Source organism: Peromyscus maniculatus, chromosome 13 (genome assembly GCF_049852395.1).
Source record: "Peromyscus maniculatus bairdii isolate BWxNUB_F1_BW_parent chromosome 13, HU_Pman_BW_mat_3.1, whole genome shotgun sequence".
Classification (NCBI taxonomy): domain Eukaryota; kingdom Metazoa; phylum Chordata; class Mammalia; order Rodentia; family Cricetidae; genus Peromyscus; species Peromyscus maniculatus.
This window is the reverse complement of record NC_134864.1, coordinates 7531083-7546762: the sequence shown is the minus strand read 5'-3', so window position 1 is coordinate 7546762 and position 15680 is coordinate 7531083. Positions and strand designations below refer to the sequence as shown.

At 52.0% G+C, this 15680-nt stretch overlaps 1 protein-coding gene across 18 annotated transcripts in view; it reads right to left on the bottom strand.

Moving 5' to 3' along the window:
* Window positions 1-15680, bottom strand: part of Agap1 (ArfGAP with GTPase domain, ankyrin repeat and PH domain 1) — a 467544-nt gene that overhangs the window by 292801 nt on the left and 159063 nt on the right. For 9 of the 18 annotated variants that reach the window (XM_016007105.3, XM_076549566.1, XM_076549565.1 and 6 more), the window contains exons 2-4: window positions 14053-14111; window positions 8998-9085; window positions 8300-8311 (exon numbers count right to left, since the gene is read on the bottom strand). In XM_016007105.3, the coding sequence (XP_015862591.1) occupies window positions 8300-8311; window positions 8998-9085; window positions 14053-14111 (159 nt within the window). The remainder of the gene's footprint in view (window positions 1-8299; window positions 8312-8997; window positions 9086-14052; window positions 14112-15680) is intronic. The other 9 variants (XM_016007106.3, XM_076549568.1, XM_076549567.1 and 6 more) reach the window with 1 other exon arrangement.

Genomic DNA, 15680 nt, shown 5'->3' with positions numbered 1-15680 from the left:
CACGGCTGCCAGAAACATGACAACCGCCTCTTCCTGGCTCTGTCACCTTTCCCCTTGTTCACAGCACACACTTCTCTTTTGTTGCGTCCTTCAAAATCGAGTAAAAAGTTCAGTGTCCTTCCCCCGTCTTACGCAGCATCTTATGCAGGTTCTACATCACTGGCTGAGTTGCAGACTGCCACACACAGCATGACAAGGTGGAAGGGAAGGTAGGTGACTTCCTCGTCAGGGACCAGGTTAGCACCTCAAATCCCCCAGGAAGAGCAGCTGAACTGGAACCAACCAACCATCGGGCCCATAAACCTCAAGACTCACAGAGGACCCTGAGCAGTTGCTTTTGCTAAAACCCCTTGGTTTCAGCAACATGGTACAAGTCACATTAAAAAACATAAACGGGTAGATTTCCAAACCACTCCAGTTTTATTAGGGCTGTACGGACTTTTGTTCCGCTCGAATGTCAAGCGGGATCCAAGAACAGTTTGAAAAGAAGCCTAACATCTGTGCAGTGATCGTGGCTGACTAAAGTTTTTAAAAGGTTACTGGATTTGGAAAAGGTTCTAGGGGCTGACAGCTTAAATGTGTTTCAGCGTCCCTGAGAAATCAGGCTGGGTGTTTACCACAGCATTTGTTTCTAGGAGACTAGGTAAACATCCATTAACAAAATATTTCAGAGCCACGTGCTTCTGAGAACACACTCACTAGCCTGATGCTAGCCAGACACATCTGTTAGGAGGACATTCCAGGCAGGCTCTTTGGGGGAATATCAAGACTGAGGCATGGGACAGGGGCTCCAGGCAACTGCTGGATGTAAGTGACCACCAGGAACCTGCTGCAGCCACGTGACATCAGCAATTGAAGAAAAAGAGAGAAAGCAACTCAAATAAAGCCCACACAGGAAACCGAGTGCCCTGGTCTCTCTGCACACAGCACCCATGATCCCGCACCTATCCATGAAGGTAGCAAAGACCCTAGAGCTTCTAGACCCAGGAGAGGGTACCAACCACCTCGCACCCTATTCTCTGGTCTAGGTTCCTGGTTGTAAGCTGTGGTCCCCGGTGACGTATAGGCTTGTGCCTTTATTGGTCTCACCTCCACTCAGGGGGATGTCTGGGATGCCATGAGATGTCTGATGGCCTCCTGTGGACAGGACAGTGAATGGGGGCTACAGACACACCTCTGGGAACACCAGTGGGAGCTGAGCCTGCCAGAGCAGAGGGCGCAGAAGGAGCGGAGGTGGAGTCTCTCACGGCACCCACAAAGGACAGCCCCACATAAGACAGGCCCACACAGGAAGAGGCCACCCATGGCTCTGTGGAGACGGGGCTGTCATTATACAGAGGCTGAGATTTTCTGAGTACTCGACACAAATCACTCTGTGTCTTCATCACATGCGGAATGTCGTAAGACTGCTAAACGGCTGAGAAGAGCCGGGAACCCTGACTACCTTCAGCAGCTCCCGGCAGTCATGGTTGCTCTTAGCCAGCCTCTTCAGGGCATAGCAGGAATAGGTAGGGCAGACTGCAGAGCAGCCCTGAACTGCATTGTGAATGTTGCCAGGTTATGGGGTGCATCTGGTTCCCCTCCTGTTAGCACCCCTCCTCCCTTCCTAGAACCTCCCCCGACAAACACACACATCTCAGCTTGTCTTCCTCCCAAAATGTGGACTGGACTCTTCTTTCCCACACACCAGCCAAGTTTCCACCAAACCTAAACCACTCTGTAGGGGAAACTGGATCACACTGGGAACCCGAGGCTGGCATTTGCACTGATTAAATAAACTTAACATTGGGTCAGGAGGCTGAGTTAGCAACTAGTTGACAGAAAGTAATGAGAGCATCAGAGGACATCCGGGAGAGAGCAAGCCACCAGAAGCAGTAGGGTGGGTCTGGAGTAGCACAGCCTTTTCTGGTTTGGCAGAGAGGAAGCAGGGGTCTTTCAGAGACGCCAGCAAGGAGAGAGGGCCAGCTAGTTGCTACTCAGCCTCTCTGAGCTCGCAGGTTTTCACCCCAGCCTTTCCATCTCAAGTCTTGTTTATAAATAGAAAGCCAGAGACTTAGTTAGAGCTACCTTTAGTGGCAGCGACAGGGCCGTGCCTGGGGGACAGAATTTCCTCCAGGCTGCTAGAGAAGCAGGCCAGTAACTCCTGAGCTGCAACTGTTGGCTAAAATAGACTTAGGTGAAGGTGCAGCCACGGTACCGAAATTAAAACACTACTCCATCAAATGTAAACCCACGGCATACGCGTAAGCTCTGAGCTTCTCCGAAATGAAGAGCTGTGACCCATCGTCTGCCGGCTCTCTTGTTAGCTGGGCATAACAGAGAACACGGTCAGACTTCTAGTGATTCACGCTCCAAGAGTCTAGTTTCCTGGAGTGAGTTATGAAACTGCTTCATTGTGCTGTCCTCTGAGAAAAACAACTGCCATCTTTATCACATGGCTGTGCCTTCCTCCAAGAGTCACCACTGGTAGGCCTGTGGTCTGTGACACTCAAAGATTAAGAGGGAACTGGGAAGGTCTGGTCCTGCCACACCTCCCAGCCATTTGTCTACAAGTGGCTCTAACTGCACACAGCCTCAGGCTCTCAGGAGGCGCCAGTGCCTACAGGTCTAGAAAGGTTAATGGAGCGGGGCTCCATCTGCATGGCTATGGGGAAGCCATCATCCATGCTGGGTAAAGACTTTCCAGTGCGGCTACTTTGGGGTCATCATTCCTGCCAGTTAACCCCTTACCCATGCTCTGTAAGGAAGCCCAACAATCTCACTGGTTCTTCTGGGTGAACCGTGGTGGGTCATACTTAGTGGGGCTTGTCACTGGACATTCATGAGGAGTGGGCAGGTTCATTTGGGGCTTCCCCGGGCGACTCTCAGGACAGAGACCTTCTTTCTGACTCAGATCACTCAGTCTCTCTCAGAATCTACTCTCCATACCCACTGCTGCACATCCACAGACCCAGCCAACCTAGGTCAAAATATCCGCCCAAGTAAGTCATTCCCAGGGAGCATGGACAGACATTTTCTCATGCCACTATTACCAAAACAATATAAAACTGCAGCACACGTGGCATGTGCCCTGAATCCTCAGTCACCCAGGGCATCTGGAATACACGGAGTTCAGGCACAAGTCACACACAAGGACCACGGATCTGAAATAAGATTTGAGCCTCTGCAGGTTGGGAACCTGAAGAGTCCTAGACCTGCCCCATCCATGGCTGCCTAGAGGACTGTACCGACCTCCCCCTCCCCTGGTGGTTATGCCTCAGTAGCACACATCTACAGCTTTCCTAACAGGCAGAATGTGGAGGCTCCTTTACCTCCCTCAACTGCTTCAGTCTCTTCCTTCTGCAGGAATGCCCAGGCTCCTCTTCCAGGTGGGAAAAACACTGCATTCTCTTCCTTGTGTCTCCCTAGTGAAAGATCCACCTTGAATTCTCTGCCTGGAGTCTAAGCTTTCTTGGCTTGTGACAAAAATGGGTGATTTGGGACCAGACTTCTGATTCATTGTTTTTTGATTCTTGGGGAGAAGAAACCTGATGTGGGGATCTCCAGGCTGTTGTGTACACCCCCCCTCACCGTGTGTGGTTGTGGGCACTGTGCATGAGGCCACTATGTGTCATCGCTTCTGGGATGGTAGTCAGGAAAGCATAGAAACTGGGCTGGGGCAGAGGGGCGGAGCCAACACAGGGCTCCTGGAGGTGTGTCCCCATCACCCAGCTCCTGGCCAGCCACCTCTGGGTCAGCTCCAGGGCAAGCACACAGCCTTTGAAGCTTTTTGCCTCCAAATTTGAACTGGCTGAGAGGTAATGAGCAAAGAAGAAGTCAGTGGCAAGAGAAACAAGTGTCAGGTGAGTGAATCCTGCCCCGTAGACTGGAAGGGCATGTGCTCCCTGCCACACCTGGATCCCGGACGCATCACTTCTTCACAGCCTTTCCCACAGCTGGAGCAGGTGACAGTCGCTCGTGGAGTGAGCCTACTGTGCCTGCTCTCCTGCCTCTTCAGGCACCGGGAGAGCCCGGCAGCAGGCGGGCCTCAGCCTCTGTTTACTGTATTGTTACCTAGACGTGGGTCTGTTTAATCTGGATCTGGGTCAGAGATGGGGCTCTGCCGGCAACAGGACACAAACCCACGATTTAACCCTGTCCCGTCGGCAGGTTGCGGCTCAAGTATAGCGAGGGGTGATCAATGCATCAGTGTTCTCCTGTAGGAAGGCAGGCTACGGCCACTCTCAGGAGTGATGCCTTTAACATTAAAGCTTTCTATCAATCTATCCCTACAGACACACCCCCACCCCCCATAGTGAGGCCGCTGGATCTTAGATCTTCTGCAGTCTCTGCTTCCGTTGGGGACCACAGTCCACAAACAGGAAGAAACAAGACCCAGGAATGCTGTCCAGGGCCTAGGGACGCTGTCCAGGGCCTAGGGCCTATCATCCCTAAAGGATACAAAGGCAAGTGTCTTGGGATGAGGCATGATTCCCAACACCTCCCACATGCTGCTGACAAGCTGTTTATTTTCTCTCTCTCTCCCATAGAGTGTTAAGATTCACATAAAACACAAGGGTCTGGTATGAGGGGAGGCGGGTGCACAGAGCATGCTAAGCACCTAACACATGAGGGGGAAACTGAAATTACAAACACCGCTCATAACTCTAATTAGCAGCTATTAATAGGGCCTTGAAAGGGAGGTGTGAAGGTCACACCCAGGCGGGTCCTGTCCTGTGGGACTCCAGTGCCAGCAGCACTAATCAACCCGTGCCCAGGAGAGGAGATGGAGAGGTGGCCTCCTCCAGAGCTCTGGGTATGGTGCCTGGGTAAACAGCATACATATGGGGTAGAGCTGTGTCCCCAAAAACGATCCATCCTAACCTCACCACTAAGCCAACTGTGGCTGTAACTCCAACACTCAGGAGGCTGGGCCAGGAAGATGACCCCAGTTCCAGATTAACCTGACGACAGAGTGAGTCTCAAGGAACAAACCAAAAAAAATGAAATAAAATAAAACACAACAACAGCAGAACCCCGTGCCGGGTACCAGACAGGACCTTATCTGGAAACAGCCTGCAGCGGTAGAGTCTAAAGGAAGCCACACTAGGGTAGGCTAGACCATAAACCAAAACCATTGGTATTCTCCTGGAAAAAAGGAAATGCCAACATGGGAAAATAAGGTGTGACCACAGAGGCCGAGGTTAGAGGGGCACGTCAATGCCCATGGACGCCTAGAACTTCTGGAGCCAGCGAAAGCTGGAGACGCCAAAGGACAGAGCGCACCAGTCAACACCACCACTGAGAGCTGCCCTGCCTGTCTCCTCAAAGAAGCAAAGTTGCTAAAGGACTTGACTGGGTCTCTGGTGTCAACCCTACATCACACACATTTACAAACGCGCTCACTCCTGACGGAGACTGCCTACACACACACTACACTCTTGGAGCTCCCTGCTGAGACAAACCGGTTTGCCCCGAGTCACTAATTAAAAGCAGCATCAAGCATAATGCACACAGTGCTTTCTCTGGACTACATCTCCAAGGCTCTCATGTCAACTCTCTTTTCTCATAGGATAAAATGTCAACCAAAAAGGTGTCACTCAAGAAAGACAACTGAGCCACCCTGTGGGGTGACCCTGAGAGTTATCTGAAGAACAGTCCAGGATGACTACACCAGGAACGTTCCTGCCAAGAGGCAGCTCTCCTGAATGAGTGGAGTTCTGTTTTAAGCTCCGTGACACATTATCCCTCCCAATACCCAAACTTCCCAGGGGCAAGTCGGGATTACAACAAAGTGTAATTAACAAAGTGTGTGTATTAAACCAGAGGAACAACCCACACACACACACCATGAACGAGAATGGGGGGAATCCAGTGAGCTGCAGACTGGCAGACACACAGCCATGTGGATGGCAGAGTGGCAGCTCTCCAGCTGATCGCTCTGGCATTCGGGGATTTCGGTGGCTTGGACATGGTTTGAGTGTGTGTCTCCAAAGGTTTGTACACAGGAAGCCTGCGTCCCAACCACAGAAGGCGGTGAATCCTTTCCCAGGTGGGGAACCGTGCAGGGAAACTACCCACTGGAGATTCCTCCTCAGAAGGGTGAGTGTGGGTCTGGAAGAATTGTTGGAAAGAACAGCACAGACCCCGTCCCACACTCTGGCTTCCTGTCTCACACGGCCCTGTCATACACGCTCTGGCTGGGAGGCCACCACGAGGCCTCACTAGACTCCAAATGTGGAGCTGACCAGTCTTGGACATTCAGCCTCTCCAACTGTGGGCTAAAATAAAAATAAACCAGTTTTCTTTCTAAAGCAATTAACCTTGGGGACTTGTCATGGCGATGGAAAATGAAGTGTCACAAAGGACAGATCGGAAGGCAACAGGAACACAAAGAAATCGAAGGTCACACAGCTCACTCCAAACCCTAAGTTTCAGCCAGGCACCAACTCCGTCCCTCTTCCATGAGCTGCACCTCCCACCCGGGTGGTAAGGAGTCACTGGAGGGAAGGTGGAGCTACTGCTGTCCTTGACAACTTCCTGCACACCTGATGACCCACATCACCTCCCTCTCCACACTCTGGATAAAGACAGTAATCAGCTGCCAACCCCACAGCTGTCCATGCAGCTTCTCCGTGTCAGTGAGCATGGGTAACTGGTTACAGTAACTCACGGGGAAAAGACCGCAACCATCGCCCAGCTCTAAGTTCCCAGGCCTCACAGAAGAAGCCTGGGATTACAAGGCAGCTGTGGAGGAACCAAAGGCTGATCACACCCGTTCCTCTGCCTCCTGCTGCTGGCGTAGGACCCATGGCTCGTGGGACAGGAAATAGAAACCAGCTGTCAGCTCTTGAGCACAAGGACTATGGCTCTACCTGCTCCATTCCAAACAGGACCACCTGGGCAGCACTAAGGAAAGAGACCTGCCTAGGCTAAGGGGCGTCCAGGCCCACAGAGGCCTCCTCATTCACAGTAGATGGAGCTGAGCATCCTGCTGGGTACACCCGGGCATGCTGCTGCTCTAAGCTCCTCCATCACACAGAACAACTGCCCTAGGCACAAGGTCCACAGCAAGAGGATGGACAGGTGGGCAGGGTGAGGGTGTGAGAGAGATCCTGAATTCTGTCTCCCAGATCCAGGAGTCCTCAGCTGTGTCTCTGCCAGTGGGATGATATACTCCCACTCTGCAGATGATGGGGAGGGGTGTTAGCAGCCAGGGAGGTCATCTCACAGGGTACATTTCTACTTCTGATGTGTGAACATTCAAGAGAGATACCGCTGTGTTGATCAAAATAGAAGGCCATGTTCTACACTGCAAATAAATCAAGTCGGACACAGGCGTGTTAGGACAAACTGGATGTCCAATGGGAAGATGACAGACACCACAATAATGACCAGAAGTAGATGTGGTCCTGCCTCTTCCTTTAGAATCAGCAACTTTGGAACAACCTACCTCTAAATCCCTAGACTTCTGAGCCACAGAGTGACAGACAGAGACCAGGGGCGGGGCTGGCCTGAAACTTCCAGCCATCCTCCCCCGAACTGTGGATGTTGGAAGACGTTCAAAACAGGGTTGTCTGAAAAAGGCGTATGCTTGCCTTGCAGGTGGGTTAGCTGCAGACCCTTGGTAGCTGGTGTCTACCAAGTATACGACAGTGAATCCCGCAACACAGAGCCCCAAGATGGAAGCACTATAGACTCCAAGTCTAGTCCAGCTAGCTGTGATGACCATTCACACTCAGGCACAAAGAGGAAAGCCCTGCCAAGGCCCTCAGCGGGACCTGGGAGATACAGATACTACCTTTCTCCCTCCTCCACACTATGAGTTCTGAGTACCTGGTCTGTAGTCCCCACAAAATCGAGCCTTTGTCCATTTGGTCTCATTCATAAACCTTTGTTTGAATCCTGTCCTCTTCCCAAATCATCGATCCACGGGGAGAGTTTGAAAAGTGGGCATTTCCCTGATGTGACAGCCGTGAGGCTTCCTCAACATGGCTGGAAAATACTGCAGAATGGTGGCAGAGCCCCAAGCAAGGCCCTCAGAATTCTGTTCTTTCTAGATGGTTCCACAGTCTTTAGGACAAGCGTTAAGGGGCTAAAACATGTGTTACAGGGGACACGTGGAGCTACTTAGGACTATACTCAAAACACAGCTAAGGGACGAAACAGGGTGAGATGGCGAACTTAAAGAAAAAGGTGAAATGAAACAAAACAGGATGAGACACAGACCGCGGTGGGAAGGGAGCGCTACAGTACAAGGTTGTGCCTCTCCTCTCTCCAGAACGAGACAAGCACTGCCATGAAGAAAATGTATAGTTACCTGCGTCCATATCTGCAAAGAATGGAACAGCCAGTAAGAAAAAGAAGGAACCAGAAATTCAGTGTCTCAGAGTTGGATTTCAAAAGGTTACATGGGGAGAAAATATAGTTTAGAAAATGGCTTGTGGGCTACACTCTGACTGGGGGACCACGGGCTTCCTATCGCCCCTGTCATAATCTCCCTTAAAGTAAAAAACCAAACAGAACCACAGTCAGACATGGATATGTCAACGGAAGAATCAAAATGTCTAATGGCAACAGAAATGCCCAACTCACATGCAAAATGATTATTACATGTTTGTAATACAATATAAAGGGAAACATACTCAAACATGTAGTGGGGTGATCTGGATTGTATTTAGAAATGCTGGTGTCTGTGACTAAGCAGCATTACGAGGTCAGTGTCCAGATCAGAGAGATGTCCGACCCATACTTAAAGGAGTAGCACTGGACTAAGGTTCAAGAGGACATGCCTTACAGTAGAAATGCACTCAAGAACATCTCACGGTTAATGCTCAAAATGCTGGAGTGAATGCACTCCTATAGGACGGAGAGCCTACATAAGTCTCTTTGATGCTCCGTGCCTTTCTTATGGCCTTGGCATGGGTCATCAATGATTTAGAATATGCTAAAAAAAAAAAAAAATTAAACCCTAAATTCTAAGCTGGTAACTAACCACCTGCCCAACAACAAACATACCTTCTGGAGACTCCTCCTGCACGTATGTGCCAGTCAGGTACCGGTGCACCAGTGCAGACTTGCCACTGGCCAAGTTACCCACAATTCCCTGCAGCAAAAAAATAAATAGAGAGAAAGTAAGAGAGAGAAAACAGTTAGGAGTGGTTAAACCATTTATTTAGTTCTTCTCACACAGCAGTTAAAATACGTAGTAACCCCACACAGGGTTTAAATCACCCTGCCAAAACGCTGGAGAGAGACTGAAAAATGAATTCAGCATGTATTTCTATTGGAGACAGAGTCAAGCCTGACTTAGCTGCTCCTGTCCTCACCAGTCCCGGGTGCTGCTAGGGTGTCAGCATGCTGGCCTTCTTCCGGGAACACCCATGCTAGCTTTATATGGCACATGTGTACTGGCTCAAGTGTCCACAGGGGTAGGAGCCTCCCTAAATACTAAGATGGAAAGGTTCCACCCGATGTGATGCTACAACCCAGAGCCCTGTGCAGACGGGGCCATCTGGTACATTCTACTCTAGGAAGGTGCACTTGGGCAAGCTGGAGGCTGGAGTAACCGGGGTGGGGGAGGGGGGCACAGACAGCAAGCCTGCCTCTCAGAGACACACAACCAAGAGGAAACCAAGAGTCAGGCTGTGGCAGGGACAGCCAAGGTGACCACAGCAGGCGGAAGACAACAGGAGAGGGCAAGGGTACGTGAGTGCCACTGTCGGGCAGTAACCAGGGAGGCGAGGCTGGCACCAGGGCTCTGGTGAAAGGGCTCTTATTTAGCCTGTGCTAGGAGCCCTACATCTCCTCCCCCCCTCCCTCCCTCCCTCCCTCCCTCCCTCCCTCCCTCCCTCCCTCCCTCCCTCCCTCCACTCAGCAGCCTTGTGCATTCTAATTTTTGCTCAATGACCATATATCAATGCCATGTTCTTCCCTCCCAAGCGCCCCTATTGTTCACTGGTCTGTGTGAGGATCCCCAAATCCACGAGCTGCCCAGCCCTCTCACTGTGCTTTGCGGCCCCCAGCCTTCCTACTTCCTGGCCTTGTCTCCTATGTCCAGAGGCCTCCAATCTCATCTCGACAGGCTGTGCTGTCTCCAGGGGACTACAACTTTCCACACTGATTAGTCATGGCCCCAAATCCTACTCCAGCTCAGACATCACAACTCTGAGGACCAATTCTATCGGTTTCTGAATCCTTGTGTTCCCTCGGGCCCCAGGAGATGTATTAGGAGGTAGGGCCTCCGAGAGGGGACAGGTCACAGGGACACTATCCACATGGAAATCAGCATACATGTGAATGTGGCCCAGCAGGGAGGAAAGGGGAAAGAACATCCTACCTGTAATCTACAGAGCAGATGACCCCTAAGTCCTCACCAGCCCTCAAATCTGCAGGTTCCTTTGCCTTCCAACCTCTAGAACTATGAACACAGGTTTCACTGTTCACAAGGCACCGTATCTTGTCACAGCAGCCTGGATGGATGAGGACACTTTTAGGCCACAGCCTCACCTGGGGCCAGCAAGATGCCCTGTTGCTGACTACAGCACACCATAGCCTTCACCTGGCTCGCCACTCCTTATGGGAAGGGACTGTGTCCTGTTCTCTGCCCTGCCAAGGCACCCAACCCAAGGAAGATGCACAGCCCCCATGGAATCAGTGTGTGGATGGCTGATGGATGGATGGATGACTACCACTAGTGAGTATAAATGAGCTCTCTCTGCCACTGAGAGCTGGGCTGAGGGCCAGAGCATGTGGATGGCTCCTGCACAAAGCTGTCTCCCTTCCAAGTCCAACCTGAATCTTCCTACCTTGAACCTCCACAATTTGAGAGTATCTGCCTATTAATTATTCTTTTGCTCAAGGGCACCTGCTGCTTGTAAGCTTCAAGCTGAGAAAATCCAAGCCAGTAAATGCCACAGAAATGAAATGTTTAATTAAGATCACTTTCTCTTCCTGGAGGAATAAACCCAGCACTGTGCAGCTGGGCTTTCTCTGTGAGGTGACACCTGCCACACTCTTCTCTGCGACAATGGGCGAGGTATGGCACATCCCTGAGCAGGCCAGTGCCATCTACACTGGGCTGGGGACGGACGGACGGAGGGTGCCTGGCTTACGCACCCATCTCACAGACTGTGAGCAGCCTTCTTTCAAGTTCAAACACTGGCAGAGACTGCCATCCGCTAGGATGGGGCCCTCCTGTGGGACTGTGACAACCTGAATGTCACCTGCAGAGAAGGAACAAAGGGCTTCATGGGCAGGAAGGGGGTGCCCTGATGATGACAGAGCTGGGCACGTCAGACAGGAGCTGTCACCTCGTGTCACCTGTGCAAGCCATCAGTCAGGGCTCTGCGGCCATGCTGTCCGCCAGAGGAAGCCAAGCGGAGCAGCACCTTTATAACGCGGTTCTCCAGCACCCTGGGGTTTCTCCCCCCACTAACACCACTCTACTGCAGAACAAAAGAAGCCCTTTGGTCAAAATCCCAGCTCAGAGGACCAGCAAAGGCAACAGTGGCAGCTCTGCAGGCAGGATCTGCTGACCGCTTCCAGCCGGGCGGGCGGGCGGAACATGGAGGTCTGCGGGCCGCCCAGCAGCTACGGCACATCCACAGCACATCCAGGAGCCCCGGCAGAGGCCCACGGCTCTCACAAAGGAGCACTGCTGAACTGTACGTCCTGACGGAGTCCAAAGGACGCACTGAGAAACACTCCATGAAAGGTCCACTGGGAGACCCAGTGACATCATTCCATGGCTACTTTTCCAGGCAGGGCTGAGGGTCCCAAGGCGATGACCCAGAGGGCCACCAGTCTCGGGTGCTGCCTGAGGGCAGAAACAATAACAGCCCTGTGGGCATGCGAAGGGAAATGCTCCACAGAACAAAGGCGTGTTTCTTCGGACCTGAGCATCCTCACCACACAAGGGTAGGCTGAGGTGCCCTTGACGACGAGGTGCCTGCTGATGCCACCACGAGAGGGCGCACACCACAGCAGAGCTCGTGGCCCTCCTCAAACCAAGGAGGAGCCCTCGACTACAGGACAAGTCAAGCGCAGAGCCTCAGGCTGGCCCAGCTAGAAGAATGTCACATTTAGAAGAACTCTACACTGACTCTTTAAATGTCAATACTTGCCATACACACCAAATGCGTATAACAGAATGTCACATAGCGGAAAATAAGCTTTTGGTAGCACTCACCCCCAATTATTACTGGCTGAGAAGAATATGTGGACCAGACCAGGTGTCGTGTCACAAGCCTGTTTAATTCTAGCACTTGGGAGGCTGAGCCAGCAAGAGGGTTAAATTAAAAGCTAGCCTGGGCTACACAGTAGCTAAGTACATAAGTAAGATACTGTCTTAAAAAGCCCAAACCAGCCAAACAAAACCCACTCAGGCCCCGAAACCTGCAACACCTTTTAGTTCAGGCAGGCTCTCGGGAAGATAGCCCCCAGTAACACCTGGTCCCCAGCCGTCTCTTGAGCTGCCTGGAAGTTGAAGCGCAGCGTGGCATCCCACCCCACCCCACCTCACCCCACTCCACCCCACCCCACCCCACCGCTGTGCTGACTTCACCGGACACCTGGGGCCACTCCAGCAATAGTGTGGACAGACACACAGGAGGCTCTCCAGGGAAGGGCTGGCTTCCCAGGAAGCTCTTCACGCCCCAGACCTCATCTGTGACAGAGGCTGACAACAGGACCTGCCCCTCCGGGGGTAACTGTCAGGACTGAAGGCTGTAATTACAGGGGACCTGCAGGCAGAGGATGCCCAGAAGTTATGCAGCCTCCTAAACGTCTGGGCAAATACCCTAGCCTTGTGGGTTGTCACTGACTGTAGAACCAGAGGGGTCAGCACCTGGGGTCCCCACCAGGAGGATCGGAAACTGGCCAGTCTTTACGAAACGGTCCTGTTATTGGCACGGGCACCCTCTGCCATTCATTCATCAGGTATTTACAGAACACGCTAATACTGTGCAAGTTATAGTAGCTATGAAACACAGAAGACAGGTGAGGGAGCTACGTCGGGGCTCGTCTTGCAGAACCCCAGAGGCTGGGAGGAGGGCTGGTTTCCATAAAGGAACAACCCCATAGGCAGGCACTGCTGAGACACACTAGTGTCCTGGAGGAAGTGGCTTACTTCCATCTCAGGTGTGAGACACAAAAATCCTTATCCCATCCTCTCTGCATCACTGAGGCTGGGACAGCAGGTATGGGGGACCTTGGAGGTTCCGGCAGGTCACTGGGAAAGTGGTCGGACAAAGAGTGAACTAAATGAGGAGATGCACAGTGAGTGGGCAGCCCACATGGCGGTCCTCCACCATCCAAAGGTTGCTAACGGGCAGGAGCTCATCTGTCTTCCAGCAGGTAAGTTAGAGGCCAGCACAGGGGAAACGAGTGCGTGCATGTGCGTGTGTGTGTGCGCGCGCGTGTGCATGCATGCGTACAAACACAACCAAGAGCCCCACATCTCATGACAAACAACACTATTATTTAAAATGTGGTCTTGTCCCTTCCCTCCATGCTAAGGTCAGAGGCATGCAATGGAGCCGAGCTCTAAGAGACGACTGTCGTGGACATTCACAGAAGCCAGCGATAAGCTTTAGCTCTGCTGAAGTTGCTTTTATTAAAAGCAGAACTCTTAACTTATGCCAAGAGTTCACAATTGTATTAATAGTCGTTACTTTTTTTAAAAATTATGACTATGGATGGCTTGTTTCAGAGGTTGTCATAACACCCAGCAAGGGACAGGTTAAGCCCACGGTGGCACGTGCATACAAGTGTATGTGTGTGACGCAGACACAGAGTGGCACAGAGCGGGGTGGGGGAAATGCACAGAGATAATGCTTTAGTCCTGTACACAGACCACCACCTTCTGGATGGCAATTATGGCTCTGCCAGGCACACTCAAAGTTCTAGCTCCTATCGCCAGTGAGAGCCTTGCCAGGTGCACACGCCCCAGAGAGAGCACGTCCCACCCTTCAGGCCCCAGGAAACAGAATGGAGTAGGTACCGGCAAGCTTGCAATCTCACACCCTGCTTATTCTAAGCGCCTCCCTCCTACAGGCTAGAGGTGCCACTCACCACTTTGAGCTCCGGTACAGATCGGCTGAGTGTCCATTCCTGGCTGTTCACGAAAGCATCTGCAATAGAAGATGGAAATGTGAGGTGCAAATCAAAGCAAAATCAAAATGTCCCCTAGATGTCATTTTTGGAAGGGAGGAAAGGGCACTAAGGAAGAGTCATACCAGCCCCCTACCTTACTCCTACCCTGGAGGCCATGACTTGCCCAAGTTCACACTTTCTGGCCTCAAGGCTGCGGTGTGTAATCCACAGCCCAGCAACGCTGAAAGCCTCTCGTGCTGTCCATTCCTCCCCCTGCTCCAGGCCTTCTCCTCAGGTCCACAGCAGACCCGACGGCTTTCCCGATTCTCGGCACAACGCGGAGACGCTGTGGCGGAAGCCTGACCTGCCTGGACCTGCCCCTGTGTCAGGCCAGCTTTTCATCTTGTTGTATTCTACTACAACATTCTACCTTTCTGAAATCTCACAGAGAAGAAAAAGACAGATGCTAAGCAGAACTGGTTACAAGACTGCAGGGTGCAGAGTCTCTGCGGGATGTGAAGACACCCGAGAGGTGATTCAGCCGGGGTGGGTTGGGGTGTGTCAGAAAGACGAGGAGTCCCTCGGTCCTGGGGGACTCGGCCATGGTGCTTATCCCCCAGCCTGCCTCACACCTGACAAGGCCACAACCATTGTCCATGGCTTTGCTCACATGACTTTCACACTTCCCGTGTGCCGTTTCCTGTCAGAAATGACAGGCTGCGGTAGTGGCCACCACAAGGCAGCCACAGGTTGCACTTTCCAATGTAATTCACTCCTGAGAGTCTTCCTCAAATGACTCCTGTTATCTCGTCAGTTGCAGAAAGCAAAGTCACTCACACCACATTCAAAGTCAAGGTGGTCATCATTCTCGGAAGGGTACACGACGCTCAGACCCAGCAGGAGTCAGGGCCAGAAGCAACAGCCTGCTGCTCCCCTGTAGGATGCTGGACAAGGGTGAGAGGTGCTTAGATGAAACCAAGCAGACCAGGAAAAGACAGTCCCCCTGACACCAAAGAGGCTGGAACCAACGCTGGCCAGATGTCACTGGCCCTGCAGTGACAGAGAAACCCTGGTGTCTAGGGAGATCTCTGCTCGGGGGAGATCTCTGCTCGGGGGAGTCCAAGCAGGAGGAGCCGGGTGGCCTGCAGAGGCTGCAGAGGACAAGACGCATCCTTACAAAAGCGCTGTGGCATTGTGGGGCATCTTTTTATCTGTCAATACATCCACGTTCAAACGGTACGTTCATTTTTGTGGCAGCTAGGGTAATAAAATATTTGACTTAATTGGTGAAGAAAAAAACCTAAACACTAAAGAATTAACACAGCTTTCATTAAGAAACCTTTCTTTTAAAAATGTCTGCCCAGTCTGAAGGGAAAGTTGGCGCACTCCAGACCAAAAGAAAAGAAACAGGTGCTTTAGTCCGAGACATCTGCACGGCAAGCTTCTGCCACCTTTCTCGGTGTGGCTTTTCAGTGGCCGAGCCTTGTGCAACAGAGAGCACTGGAAATGCAGGCAATGCAACACCCACCTAGAAACTTCCTCGACCCAGCAGGCAGGGCCCGGGCAGACCACATCTCTGTCTCACTCAGTCTCCAGGGCAGCTACCT